We start from the raw sequence: 13,869 nt of genomic DNA on the forward strand, positions 1-13,869 counted from the left end.
ACGGCTGTATAAACTGACGTTGAGCAATACCAAAAGTTCCGTCAGAATTGGTAAGGACCTCTCCGAGCTGTTCGATGCCAAACGAGGTTTCAGGAAATGCGACTGCCTATTGTGCGACTTTTTCAAACTGCTGCTGGAAAAAATAATTCGAGCTGCAGAGCTTAATCGAGCAGGTACAATCTTCTATAAAAGTGTATAGCTGCTGGCGTATGCCGATGATATTGATATCAGAGTGGATAAAGAAGCAAATCAAATGGGTCTGACAGTGAACTTGGGCAAGACGAAATATCTCCTGTCATCAAACAAACAGTCGTCGACTCGATGGCGACTATTCTCCCACATCACTGTTGACAGTCATAATTTCGAAGTTTTAGATAATTTCGTGTATCTTGAAACTACATAATATTAACACAAACAACAATGTCAAAATCGAAATCTAAAGCAGCGTAACTCTTGCCAACAGGTGCAGCTTTGGGCTGAGTAGGCAGTTGAGAAATAAAGTCCTCTCTCGACAAACAAAAACCAAACTCCATAAGTCACTCATTACTCCCGTCCTGCTATATGGTGCAGAGGCATGGACGATGACAACATCTGATAAGACGACGTTACGAATTTTCGAGACAAAGGTTCTGCGGAAGATTTATGGTCCTTTGCGCGTTAGCCACGACGAATATCGCATTCGATGGAACGATGAGCTATATGAGAGATATACGACGCCATTGACATACTTATTTCAACGATTTAAGAGACAGCAGCTGCGCTGCTCTGAACGTATTCAACGCAATACCCGCCGGGGGAAGCAGAGAAAGAGGAAGACCTCAACTCCGTTGGAAAGACCAGGTGGAGAAGGAGCCACCTTGCGAAATGAAGAAATGACCAGCGCGCTATTGGTAACTCAGCTATAATCGCCTAAGCGGTGTCTACCCCAGTAAAGAAGTAGAAGATAATGCACGGTCGCATACTGCACTGATTCTTCTCAAACTCAAACGATTGCTCTGGCGAAACTGTTTTGAGTCAATTGAAGACATTAAACGTGAATGCTACGCGCATTGAAGGCTATTCCAGAAATTGACTTTAACAACTTTTTCGGGAATTGGAAAAAACGTTGGCACAAGTGTATTGGGGCCAAGGGGAATTACTTTGAGGGGGACGATATAGATTTTAAAGAAAAAATGAAAGAATTTTAAAATAATGAACAAAGTCTTACTATTTTTTGCTTAGCGTAGTATACGAGATGCCGCTATTATTCTTCAGTAGGCTGGCTACGGATTAACCAAGAATTGAAGGAAATTAAACATTTATATATTGCTTAATATCATCTCGAAAAAATTTTGTATCAGTAATTTTCATTTTGTAAAATCATGTTAAAATCTTAGTCCAAATTTAGCCACAGCAAGGCGTGGCCAGGATCTCCTAGTATATACATATGTACTATATATCTAAGTAGTTCACTGCTAGTAGCAACGTGTTTAGGCTTTGCTGCAAAGTTTAAATTAGTCGGCTTATGAGTGCACTTAATAGCGTATCTAATATGGCTTTAATGAAGTAATTTATATACTGCACAAGTTAATTGACGCAGTAAAAAAGTTTACTTTTGCAAAACTGCTAATATTATAATTATTATTTCGAAAAAACACGTGAAATAGTATTATACAACATTTTCCCATTCCTTGTCGGAAAATAATGAATCAAGACAATTTTATATACCCTGTGCGTCGAGGGCGTTCCGCATCGGCCCCAACATATGGTAGTCAGAAGAGTCAAGGTCTGGGCTATAAGGCGGGTGAGGCAAAACTTTGCAGCCGTTGTTTTTCAAATAGTTTTTAACCAGTCTTGCAACATGAGGTCGAGCGTTGTCATGATGGGAAATTATTGTCACGTGTCTAGACGCGGATTCTAGGCGTTTTTCGGCAATTGCTTGTTTCAGTTTGGCTAGCTGTTGTCGGTAGGGTTCATCATTAATGATTTCGCACTCTTTAAGGAGCTCATAATACAACACATTCTGCTGATCACATTAAATATAGAGCATTACCTTGGCGTCATGGATATTCGGCATTGCCGTTGATTTGGCTGGTTGGTCAGATTTCATATGATTTTTTGCGTTAAGGGTTCTCGTAATGGATCCATTTTTCATCACCAATTACAATACGATGCAAAACCGTCTTTTTTGTAGCATTCTAGAAGCATTTCTGACAACGGTTATATCGATTCGATCTGAGATTTATTGGTGGATAAAATGTGACGAGTTTCGTGAAGACACCTTAGCAAGTAATAAAGTTTTCCCCCGAGGGTACTGCGTCGAAAACCTTCAGTACTGGAGTGGTTTCATCCATTCGGACAAGATGACCTAGCCAGCGTAGCCGCTGTCTCTTAATTCAATGAACTATGTCAATGTCGTTGAAATATATCGTATCGTTCCATCGACTGCGGTATTCGCTGTTGAAAATGCGCAAAGAACCATAAGTCTTCCACTGAACCTTTCTCTCAAAAACTGGTAACGCCTACTCATCAGATGTTGTTATTGTCCATGCCTCTGCACCATATAGCAGAACAGGGTTTTGATGAATGACTTGTAGAATTTGGTCTTTGTTGGTCGAGAGAGGACTTTATTTCTCAATTTCCTTCGAAGTTATGACTTAAAACAGTGACGTGAGAGTAAGTCGCGAGTGCGACGATAATTGAATCGATACCTAGAAAAGCAGTATAACTTACAAACTATATAGGAAAGATGTATTTAAAATCTTTATTCAGAAGCGGCACACGAAATAGGAGCAAAATCGATTTTTAAGCATTTTTATTTAAATTCGCATATAACTCTATAAAATCTGCCAAGCTATCCGCATAAAAATGAGGCTGATCCTCCTCACTTGCTTGCCACATGTCCTCTATCGGTGTGTAGCCGCTCAATACAAGCAAGGTTTGGAAGCCACAATTCAGACCGAACGGTATATCGACCGCCAGAGAATCTCCAACAAACAAACAACGTTTGGGATCGTCCAATTTATAGATGTCCTTCAAAATTTCACCAAGCAAAACCGCCGGTTTGCCAACTATTGTCGCCTCTCGTCCCGTTACGCGCTTAAGAACGAGGTACAAATCGTAAAAAGCTAAAAACAAACATTAAATCGACAAAATTAAGTGTCTTATATTTGTATATACTTCGTGTGTGTGAAACGAACTTGGAATCATTTGACCTGTCCCCAGCTTAATTGTCGGATCCGGAGCACCCAAAAGAAAATCACAATCTGTGTCTGCTAGATATCGCGTGGCCGCGGTCATTTGCACATAATTTAAATCGCAGTTGACGTCAAACAAAACAGCGCCCATTTTTTGTTCCGGTTCCGTGATTTTTTTCAAATTGGAAAGTCGAACGCCTTCTTTGACGTCCTTAAGGAATGAAAAAGAGTTGAAAGTAATACAAGTTAACACAACAATTTAAAAAGTCTCAGAAATTTTGTGAAAAATATAGTTTAGGTGAGAATATGTCAGTGAAGGCTGTTTAGAAAAGGAATTTTATGAAACTCATTATACAGTTATATAGTTATGTGATTTCGAAAGCCTATGAACAAATAATTTTGGTAATAAATTTATACGAAGTTTTGGAGTAAGTCTGTTCGTTTCGATTTAGCAAGTCAAAATGGGTATAAATCAGGTAACAGCTGTCAAAAATAACAACTCCGAAAAATGTATTGCGTCATTAAAAACCACAAGTCTAAAAAGAACCAGTTAGTTTGCAGTTTTCTAAATAAATTTGAGAAAATATAGTATATCAGAAACTAAAGGACTCTCTGATAATAAACTTTTTGGAACTTTCTTGTATCAAGAAGTTCACACAGTTTCCTAATGTGAGTACAACAATCTCACTGTCTTGTGAATGGAGTAGATGAACTTCGGGCACATGCCTCCCATATTCCACAAATTTTAACTCTTCAAAAATTATATTTTCGGAATCTAGCAATGAGTTTCAGATGGAGACAGGTTTTAAATTCGTTAACAATTTACTGATGGGTTGTTTCCCAGCGCCAAAATTATTTGTTCATCCATAGGGGCTATAACGGGGAGTGGTATTTTATACTTGGTTCAGTTATTACCTACCAAAGTCCTCACATCTACGCCTCCACGACGAAGCACATCATTACTATTGGCACTACATGTTGAGAATACCGGCTGCTTTATATTGCGCTTCTTTATGTAGTACAACATGGACTTAGCTGGATGCATAATGTGGTTCTAGTTGAAGGAAATAAACAAACAAATTTATTAGCCAACACCTGCACATATCCAAGAAACAAGTTCTTCAACTAGTTCACTCTCTTTTCTACACTTCTTCGAACTCCTTGACAGCTGTTTATTATCCGCGCCGGAGGACGATGTGTCTCATACACAAATACAACCACACACAACCAAAAACAGTGCGTTTTACCGCTTGAAAATCCTTTACTCCGATACTGGTGAACTTATTCACATACTCTTCCTCTGGCCGCTCACTGTTATTGGACACAAAAAACACTCGCTTGCCATCATCCTTCAGCGCATTCACCGCTTCACCGGTCCTAGGCAGCGGTGCCGCAATCATCCACATAACACCGTCACAATCACACATCACCACATCAAAGGAGTTGACGAACTCCTTCTGCTCCTCAGCCGAGAGCTTCAAAATATGCGATACTTTGCGGGCAGACATGATCGTGCGACGATCCACTAACAGGCTTGTCTGGCTCAAACACTTTCACACTAAACTATTCTTCGCACAGTTCTATTTATTTATATACGAATGAATTTGCCGCAAGTGGCTTCATAAATATTTGTTTTACATGGTTATGCACTCTTATCTTTTATTTGAATGGCATTATAAATAAAGACTACTTCACAAAAAAACTGTAGTGCAGTGTCATCCACATAGGCTGCCGTAATTGTGAAGTTAGAGTTAATCAGTGTGGGGTCAGCCCTTTAACTTCTATATTAGGTCTACGTGCAAGACCTTGTCAAACACTTAACGGATAGCAAGGAAAACTGTAGAATAGTATTTACAATTTTCCGTGGCATCCGTTAGAAAGTGTTCCACTCGGTCGCTTTGCTCAATTGTGCCAAGAAACTTTCTGAAGCTAAGCTGATGATTTCCCTCTCTTTCAGCAAAGGCAAAAGTCTGCGTCGTTCTTACAAATATTTTCGAATTTACTACCGAGTAGGCTAATCGGTCGATATGAATTCACCTGATTCTCCGATTTACCAGATCTTGGAATCAAATTTTCCTCAGCACATTTACACTGAGTCGGGAACAGAGTCTGAGCTTACCATTAAAGAGCTTCACGATCATGATGATTACGTCACCTGGAAGCGCTTTTGAGGGCTATTGCATTAATTCTGTCATAACCTGATGATTGGTTTTGACTGAATCACTCATTGAATTCGTTAGGAATGAAGGTGTTTTGGAGATGTCAGGCAAACTCATTAGCTTTTTGCATTACTTCGGCACCAGAAACCGCTGCTGTTGATAATTGGTGGTCGTTTGAATATCGGCCTTCAATTTGTGCGAGAAAGTATTTTTGATTGGTACAAATTATTCAAAGAGGGTCGAGAACGCGCTGACGACGAACCACGTACATGACGACCATCAACAACAACTGATGATCAACAAGTCAAAAAAATAAACGAATTGATGCTTGAGAATCGACGATTCAGAGTCAGCGATCTTACTAACATCGTTAAAGTATCGGAACGATCAGTGAAACCCATTTTGGACCTAAGAAAAATGAAAGTACGATTTAATCCAAAATCACTTCATTTGTTCGAAAAACAGCACCGTCGCATACAGCATTGATTCCTAGTGAGTTTTTTACCAAATCTTCAACCAATCTGGTGCCGCAACCACCGTTTTCGCTTGATTTAGCTCCGTGTGATTTCTGACCCTCCAACGTGTTTAGGCTTTGCTCTAAAGTTAAAATTAGCCGGTTTATGAGTGCAATTAATAGCGTATCTAATATGGCTTTAATGAAATAATTTATATACTGCACAAGTTAATTGAAAAAGTTTACTTATGCAAAAACTGCTAATATTATAATTATTATTTCGAAAAAACACGTGAACTAGTATTATATAATATATTGCTCATCTGAAGCTATAACATTTGCCCATTCCTTGTCGGAAAATAATGAATCAAGCCAATTTTTGATACCCTGTCCTGATGTGAACCGGTCTTTCCACATGAGACCGAGAGTTACCCTCATAGAAAATTATTGACACGTGTCTAGTTGCAAGTTTCGGGCGATTTTCGGCAATCGATCGCTTCAATTTGATCAGCTGTTGTCGGTAGGGTTCATCATTAATGATTTCGCACTCTTTTAGGAGCTCATAATACAACACGTTCTTCTGATCACACCAAATATAGAGCATTACCTTGGCGCAATATATATTAGGCCTTTCCGCTGATTTGACTGGCTAATAAGCTTCATCGAGTAATATTTCCAGTTTCTCATATTCAAACTTTTTCGTCCGCCAATCGATATCAATAGAGAATAGCTGGAGCATGTTCACCGTCAATTTGCACAGCAGCTTTCCATTCCATGCTCGGACTATTAGAACAAAGGAATGTTAAACAAGTTATGTCATACACCACCAACACCAACCGTTCGGTCGGCTACCAATGGGTCACGCACTGGGCCTACTCCAACGCCACGGCCAATCAATGCCACTGCATCGACCACGGCTTCTAGTAGTGGCTCTCGAGCAGCCACATCAACACCATCCCCACCAGCCGAACCGCATCGCATCCGATACCCTTTGTGTAGCCGGAAACACCGTCTAAAACATTGTGTACTTTTTAAGGGTTGTCACCGACACAACGCCAGCGAGTCGCCCAGGCACTTGAGCACTGCTTCAATTGTCTGTCGTACATGCATGTGAGGTAGGAGGGTTCTTCAGGGGGCTTATGCCACACGTGTGACAGACCACATTACACGATTCCTCACCATAAGTCGGCCAGCTGCTTCAAGTATGAGTAGATCAAGGCAAACCAACCGGGCGGTTAAGTGACAAACTGCGCGAATATAGTTATAGGCATACCCAATATATAAAAGGTTAGTTTCGGGTATATACACAATTTTTAAATTAATAAAGATTGGATCGAGTTTTAAGGATCTTTAATTTATTGAATTTTCCACTGATTAGAATACCAGAAAAACTTATAAACTATATAGGAAAGTTGCGCTTACAAATTTAATTCAGTTTATGTGTTCCTTCATAGTATACATAAAAAATAGAGTCTTACGTATTTTTATTTATATTAGCATATAATTCTATAAAATCTACTATGCTATCCGCGTAAAAATGAGGCTGATCCTCCGCACTTGCTTGCCACATTTCCTCTATAGGTGTACTGCCGCTCAAAACGAGCAAGGTTTGGAAGCCACACTTCAGACCGAAACGTATGTCGTGCGTCAGAGAATCGCCAACAAAGAGACAACGCTTGGGATCGGCCAATTTATAGACGTCCTTCAAAATTTCACCAAGCAAAACCGCCGGTTTGCTTACGATTGTCGGCTCGCGTCCTGAGAACCGCTTAAGAGTGTCAAGGAAATCGCAAAATCCTAAAGACAAATATAAAATCGGTGTTATTATATAAGCGTTTGTGGGTGTGAAACATACCTGGTAAGGTTAGATCTGCCGTTATCGGTAATAACCAATCTGTACCACCGGCAATAAAATGACAGTCTTTATCCGCTAGATATCTTGTGGCCGCTGCTATTTGCGCATAAGTCAGATTCAAATTGATATCATACAAAACCGCGCCCATTTTTTGTTCCGGTCTTGTGATTTTATCCAAAGTGGCGATTTCAACGTCTTCCTTAGTGACCTAAAGTAATGAAAAAAAGAACCCGGTTATACAAATTATGACAATAATTTCAAAAAGTCTCAAAATTTTTATTCTATCAAATAGAGGTAAGGCAAGAATATGCCAAAGGACGGCCTAATAGGTATGAGTGGTGATTTAATGTTATGAAACTGATTAAATCTATACATTTATGTGGCTTCAAAGGAGGCTTTCAAATAAACATTAAATTTTTGTGAATGCCTTTAATAAAATATTATCTGATAATACTCTTCTTAGTGATTACTTGTTTTATAAAGCTTCTACAGGGAATATCCAGAAAGTAATAAGACTAAGTCGATTTAAAAGAACTTATTGAACCAATCTTTACAAATCTTTAAAAACTATCAAAATAGGCTCCTTCTGCGTCGATGTAGCGCTGCCAGCGCGATTTCTAAGCATTGCAGGCATCACGGAAGGCATTCTCCGGAAAAGCCTTGAGAACCGAGATGCATGCTGCTTGGTTCCTCTCTGTCGTTTCAAAATACTTGCCTTTCATCGATCTTTTCAGGCAAGGAGACAAAAAAGTCCGGGAGGGCCACATCTGGAGTGTAGGGCGTAAGCGGAAGCGTTGGGATGCCGGCCTTGGTTAGGTAACTGTTCACAAGAAAGACGGTGTGAGGCGGGGTGTTGTCGTGGTGCAGCTTCCAATCGGCTACGATGTCTTATCGGACCCGATTGACCCTTCGTTTGAATCTCTTGAGGACTTCCACTTAAAACTTGGCGTTGACGGTTTGTCGAGGTGGAACAAATTCATGGTGGACGATGCCTTTGATGTCAAAAAAGACAATGAGCATCGTTTTCACTTTGGATTTGCTTATTCTTCCCTTTTTTGGGCGAGGAGATGGCGGCGTCCTCTTCCCGGCCCTCCAAAAAACCTGGAGCAACACCACTTCTTGCTACTTTCTTGATCATATCAAACGTGTCTGTCGCAGATTTACCGAGTTTCACACATAATTTAATCGCATACCTCTGCTCTAACGAACGCTCAATTTTCGGCTTGCACCACTCACAGAAACACGTCACTCGAAAATGTTTGTCCTGGCTCTCCAGGTGCTCGAAAACAACTGGCCAGGCGCTCGTTCGTTATTAAGGAATTTCCTCTACCGAATCCAGTCTGTGGGCGCACGCTCCAAAGTACAGTCGCGGCGGAAGAAAATCAGTCCTATTACTTTCCGGACAAACCCTGTAACTTTCATGTGAATGCGTGAAATTAGCTTCGGCATTTGCCTCCAATATTCTGCAACAAGTAATTCAATACGGTGTTTTACCAATGGTATTCATAGCGGTTTTCACTTTAAATTCGGTCACAATCGTGGCTCGATGCGAAGGTGCATTATCATGGTATGAAATCCATGAATTATTCTTCCACAATTTCGACGGATGTTCTCACGTAAACGCCTCAATACGAGCAAATAGAACTCCTAATTGACTCTCTGTCCCTCCGTAACAAATTCATGATACACCAAACAACGAATATCGAAAGAAAGAATGAGCAACACCTTGATTTTTGAGCGACTTTAACGCATTTTTTTTTTGGTTTCGGCTCGTTTTTTCCTCCAAGCCAATGGTTGTTGACTTGTTGACTCATAAACCCACGCCTCATCGGCAGTTATAATGCTCTCCATGAATGTAGAACCGGAATTCGCACGATGACGCATGTCCAAAGAGACCTGTTTACGGTACTATTTTTGAGAAAAAATTCAGCTTTATCGGAACGAGTCGAGCAAGAACATGTTTCATACACAAAATATCCAACAAAATCATTCGAACGGACTCGCGAGAGATGTTGAGCTCTCTTACCATCTCTCCAACACTTGCCGGACGATTTTCAAGCTCCTTCACTTTTTTAATATTTTCATCAGTTGAAAAGGTCGAAGGTCGTCCAGAACGAGTATGTATACAACGATCTCTCAAACGTCTTTGAAGGCTTTGTATCACTCGTATGCTTACGTTTTTGATAAAATTGAATCAACGTAAGCCTTTTCCATCATTTGCAACGACTCCACACACAAAATTTGGTTAGAAATACAAAATTTTAGACAAATTCTTTGTTCGATATTTTTATCCTTTGTAAAAATCGCAACGTACTACTGAGGTGTGCCGACTTAAGCAGCTGTCGTAACCAAACTGGTTGACAGAACGCGGTCATATAGACACCTTTCTATAAACCTACATACATATATAATAATGATGAAAATAGCCTAGCGCCATTGGTATTTCATAGTCATAACATGGCATTGTTCCCACTTTGAAATAACTGCCTATATGTATGTACATATGTACGTATGTATGTTGTATATTAAATATGCGTCATGGTAGCATTACATCTTCTTTTTCTTTATTGCGTAGACGCCGCTTACGCGCTTATTTACTCAATTTTGTGAAACTCTGAAGAGAGCCCTATTAGTGATGTTTACATCTTGATTACACGGCGATAAAAGTGCGGTAAGACAAATCTCTATCAAATGCCGGATATTTTATGAAAAAAAATAAACAAGTATACATATGTATTCAATTCTTCAGTGTTTGGTAAGTAGGTCGATCTTTCTTCTTTATCAACATGAAGTGTGATTGCTAGCCAAAGTATGACAGTAAGAAAATAATTCCGTTTTGTTGAATGAATATTCTTAATACATACCAAAGTTCTCACGTCTACGCCTTCCCGACGAAGCGTTTCATTACTCTGTCCACTGCATAAAGAGAAAACCGGCTGCTTTATATTATGCTTCTTTATATAGTACAACATGGCCTTTACTGGATGCATAATGTCATTCTAGTTGAAGTAAAGAAAAATGCAATTTATTAGCAAAAATAACATAACCAAGAAAAAAGTTTTTCAACTAAATCACTGAGTTCTGACATTTTTCTCATAAATTCATAATTTTCACTTGAACTCCAACACCAAGCCAGGTGTTTATTATGCGTACTGTAGGACGATATGTCTCACACAAAAGTAGTCCGACTTACCGCTTGAAAATCCTTCACTCCGATCCTGGTGAACTTATTCACGTACTCTTCATCCAAGCGCACACTGTTATTGGACACAAAAAACACTTGCTTGCCATTATCTTTCAGCGCATTCACCGCTTCACCCGTCCGTGGGAGCGAAGCAGAAACCATCCACATAACACCGTCACAATCACACAACACTACATCGAAGGTGTTGACGAACTCCCTCTGCTCCTCAGCCGAGAGCTTCAAAATATGCGATACTTTGCGGGCAGACATGATCGTGCGACGATCCACTAACACTCACGTGTGGCTCAGACAAATTCTCACTAAACTATTCTTCGCACAATTCCATTTATTTATACTAGAACTCATTTGACTCATGTGTATGCATTCATATTTTTGATTAGCTTCATTGTGCTCATTAGAGCTGAACGCTACTAATTAACACTGCTCAGCAAAGTATTTCTGATGCAAAGAAAAATTTTAGCTTTAGACTACGTACTGTGCTATACTACTAGTACGTTTACTATAATTAATATTTGAACTAACGTATTTCCGAAGACGTCTTGCTTCTTTTATTGTAATAAAGTTAAAAAGTCGGTTAATTGTAGTCTAGTTATGATTTCCTCATGTTTTCTTGAAATTTTTCTCAAAAGTTTCTAATTTCAAAAAGCAATTTAATTATTCTCCCAAACGAGATACATTTCCTTAAAAAAATTGCTCTGCATAGGAATGAATTGAAAATTGTAGAAGAATTGCAATGAGATTGACTATATCTGTTTAATTTTAATCTTCATATCGATCCAAATTTAAAAGCTTTTAGATCTAAAGGATTTGGAGATGCATATACAAGTATGTGATACTAAATTAGTTTTACTACTTTGGTAAAATCTATATGGGAATTTGGTCAATGTTATAGCTATCAATTCCATTCCATTAGAGTCCATATAAATGGAATTACTAGTAGTTAAATCTTCCTCCATTCACTATCTGATTTATTAGACTCTCTTTGTAGCATTAAATAAACTATACTAATTTCTGCTGAGACACATTCTTTAGCTAAATTTTTGATAACTTTCTTTTTATTTTCGACTATCTTGCTTATGTTCTCACAACTCTCGTCGGTTGAGCGAAAAGATGGTAACCATTATGCAATCAGCTGTTATAGTAAATGTAGAATTCAATTTAAAAGTGACAAACACTTAACACTGTTCAACAATTTTTAGTTATATATACATTATTTACTCCCTTTAACTGTTTTCGCCAAACCTTGGAGAGAGACGAATCGGGCAAACAAATAGAATTCGAATAATCAAACAGAGATATACTAAAAGCAACGAGTAATTGAGATATCGCTAAGCTTTTTATTGTTGTATCAGATGTACATTTTTGTTAGGAGAGTAATGTCTGCACCTAGACAAGAATTTGTGAATGGAATGCGACGCATATAACACACAGTAATATGCACATGGGTGGGCCAAAAAAATTAATTTATTTTGTTAGATACGGTGAAAACATCGAAACGAAAAAAAATCCGATAAAGTTCGAACTCTTTATATTAATATTAACAATTGGCGCATTGTGATTTATGATTTCCCATATAAATCACACAGGACTATTTTCTTATTTTCTTTGGATGTTTAATAAATTTGAGTAAATCGTTGTGTAGTGAAAATGAAAACTTATACTGAAAGACCAACCTTAGGTTAGGTTAGGTTGTACTGGCCGGCTATCACGCCACACGTACAGCTACAGGTCCTTAGTTCCTTAGTAATGCCAGATGGAGGTTCAGTCTAGTTTGAGGTGAATTATTCGTCATACAACACGTCAATGTTTTTTGCGAACTTTAAAAGCGACGTAGACATCAACGTTTGATACTGATATTTGGGACTAGCTCCCTTGAACTCCGAAGCTCCTAGATACTTAAAACGAGTTCTACTATAGATAGGCATAGGAGGCGTGCCAGCGTCCCTCCTATGCCAACTTCTCTGCACTTTCTACAAGTATCGTCAACACTTATGCCCGTCCGGCTCGCATGTGATGCCAGGAGGTTGTGACTTGTCAAGAGAAAAAATAACGTTCATGCCAGAGGATTTAAACGGTTCGAAGCCGTTAATTGCCCGAAGTATTTTGCCTTTCGTTTTGATATCTGTAAGGACGTACTCTGCTCGGAATCATCAATTCACCGTTGCTTTTGTCAAAAGTGAGCTTGAGCCAGTACCCACTTTGCACAGAGCTTCCTCAAACCCAAATCATCGTGAATGATATGATGATGTACACGATCAGTTGATATCTTTAGAGTGCCTACTATCTTGAACAACAGCACTTTACGGTTATCCCAAATTATTTTGTGGCGTCCAACTTTTTTGAAACCACGTCTAAACTTAGCATATCAATGCTTTATTATTGATTTTCGTGGCGCCGTTTCCGGTAACTAGTCATTAAGCCAAGTTTTTGCTGCAACTGTATTTTTCCCTTCAAAATGCAATATTTTATCAACATAATATCATATTATGAAGTTTCTTTCTAACCATTTTTTTTTTTTTTTCAAAATAATAAAAGTCGTTTCACTCAAAATGAAATAATTCATAAAGTAATGATCCGACAGCTGTTAAATTAACACACGCGCTTTCTGAAAGTTAGAACTAACTAAAATCATAGCAAGGCCATCTATGTGTCAGGCCAGGGACTTTTCAAGGCCAATATTACGGAGAGCGAAGAGCTCACTAGATCACTACCGATCCACTTTGAGTCAAAAGGGTCTTGCGATAGCTCAAGAACTAATGGCAGCCTAGCGCTTGCCGCGAAGCTAACCATCTCCAGTAGTAAAACGCGGAGACGGAGTTCCTACACGTGTCCATTCCACTGTAAAAGAGGCTAAGATGCCTTTTTTACCAGCTTTGCAGTTACCTCTGATTTCACTGGGGCTTAGCACAAGGTGACTTGGTGATGCCGCTGATACCGAGGTGGGTAACTTATGGCATTACTCTATTATACTCGTTTCCATGCAGCCATTGTATGAATTTATCTTATCTTTTATCTGACGT

General features: G+C 39.0%; 3 protein-coding genes and 1 long non-coding RNA gene across 8 annotated transcripts in view; 2 read left to right on the plus strand and 2 right to left on the minus strand.

Annotated features, from left to right (window-relative positions):
* LOC126758095 (uncharacterized) overlaps positions 1 to 13,869 on the plus strand; it is a 317,225-nt gene that overhangs the window by 198,787 nt on the left and 104,569 nt on the right. The window lies entirely within an intron of this gene.
* Positions 1 to 13,869, plus strand: part of LOC126758069 (uncharacterized) — a 47,744-nt gene that overhangs the window by 17,511 nt on the left and 16,364 nt on the right. The window lies entirely within an intron of this gene.
* Positions 2,780 to 4,734, minus strand: LOC126758082 (uncharacterized). The gene is made up of 4 exons (XM_050472108.1): positions 4,424 to 4,734; positions 4,096 to 4,230; positions 3,180 to 3,387; positions 2,780 to 3,107 (listed from the first exon to the last, which is right to left on the minus strand). Exons 1-4 carry the CDS (start codon positions 4,682 to 4,684, stop codon positions 2,785 to 2,787), a joined length of 927 nt encoding a protein of 308 aa, XP_050328065.1. The 5' UTR covers positions 4,685 to 4,734; the 3' UTR covers positions 2,780 to 2,784.
* Positions 7,123 to 11,153, minus strand: LOC126758081 (uncharacterized). The gene is made up of 4 exons (XM_050472107.1): positions 10,838 to 11,153; positions 10,509 to 10,643; positions 7,645 to 7,852; positions 7,123 to 7,586 (listed from the first exon to the last, which is right to left on the minus strand). The coding sequence occupies exons 1-4, from the start codon at positions 11,096 to 11,098 to the stop codon at positions 7,264 to 7,266; spliced, it is 927 nt and encodes a 308-aa protein (XP_050328064.1). The 5' UTR covers positions 11,099 to 11,153; the 3' UTR covers positions 7,123 to 7,263.

Source organism: Bactrocera neohumeralis, chromosome 5 (assembly GCF_024586455.1).
Source record: "Bactrocera neohumeralis isolate Rockhampton chromosome 5, APGP_CSIRO_Bneo_wtdbg2-racon-allhic-juicebox.fasta_v2, whole genome shotgun sequence".
Classification (NCBI taxonomy): Eukaryota; Metazoa; Arthropoda; class Insecta; order Diptera; family Tephritidae; genus Bactrocera; species Bactrocera neohumeralis.

Coding starts and splice junctions, on each gene's coding strand:
- LOC126758082 (XM_050472108.1), bottom strand. CDS start 4,684: ATGTCTGCCCGCAAAGTATCGCATATTTTGAAGCTCTCGGCTGAGGAG. Junction 4,231..4,423: donor GAGTAAAGGATTTTCAAGCG/GTAAAACGCACT, acceptor TCCTTCAACTAG/AACCACATTATGCATCCAGC. Junction 3,108..3,179: donor GACAGGTCAAATGATTCCAA/GTTCGTTTCACA, acceptor GTTTGTTTTTAG/CTTTTTACGATTTGTACCTC.
- LOC126758081 (XM_050472107.1), bottom strand. CDS start 11,098: ATGTCTGCCCGCAAAGTATCGCATATTTTGAAGCTCTCGGCTGAGGAG. Junction 10,644..10,837: donor GAGTGAAGGATTTTCAAGCG/GTAAGTCGGACT, acceptor TACTTCAACTAG/AATGACATTATGCATCCAGT. Junction 7,587..7,644: donor GGCAGATCTAACCTTACCAG/GTATGTTTCACA, acceptor ATTTGTCTTTAG/GATTTTGCGATTTCCTTGAC.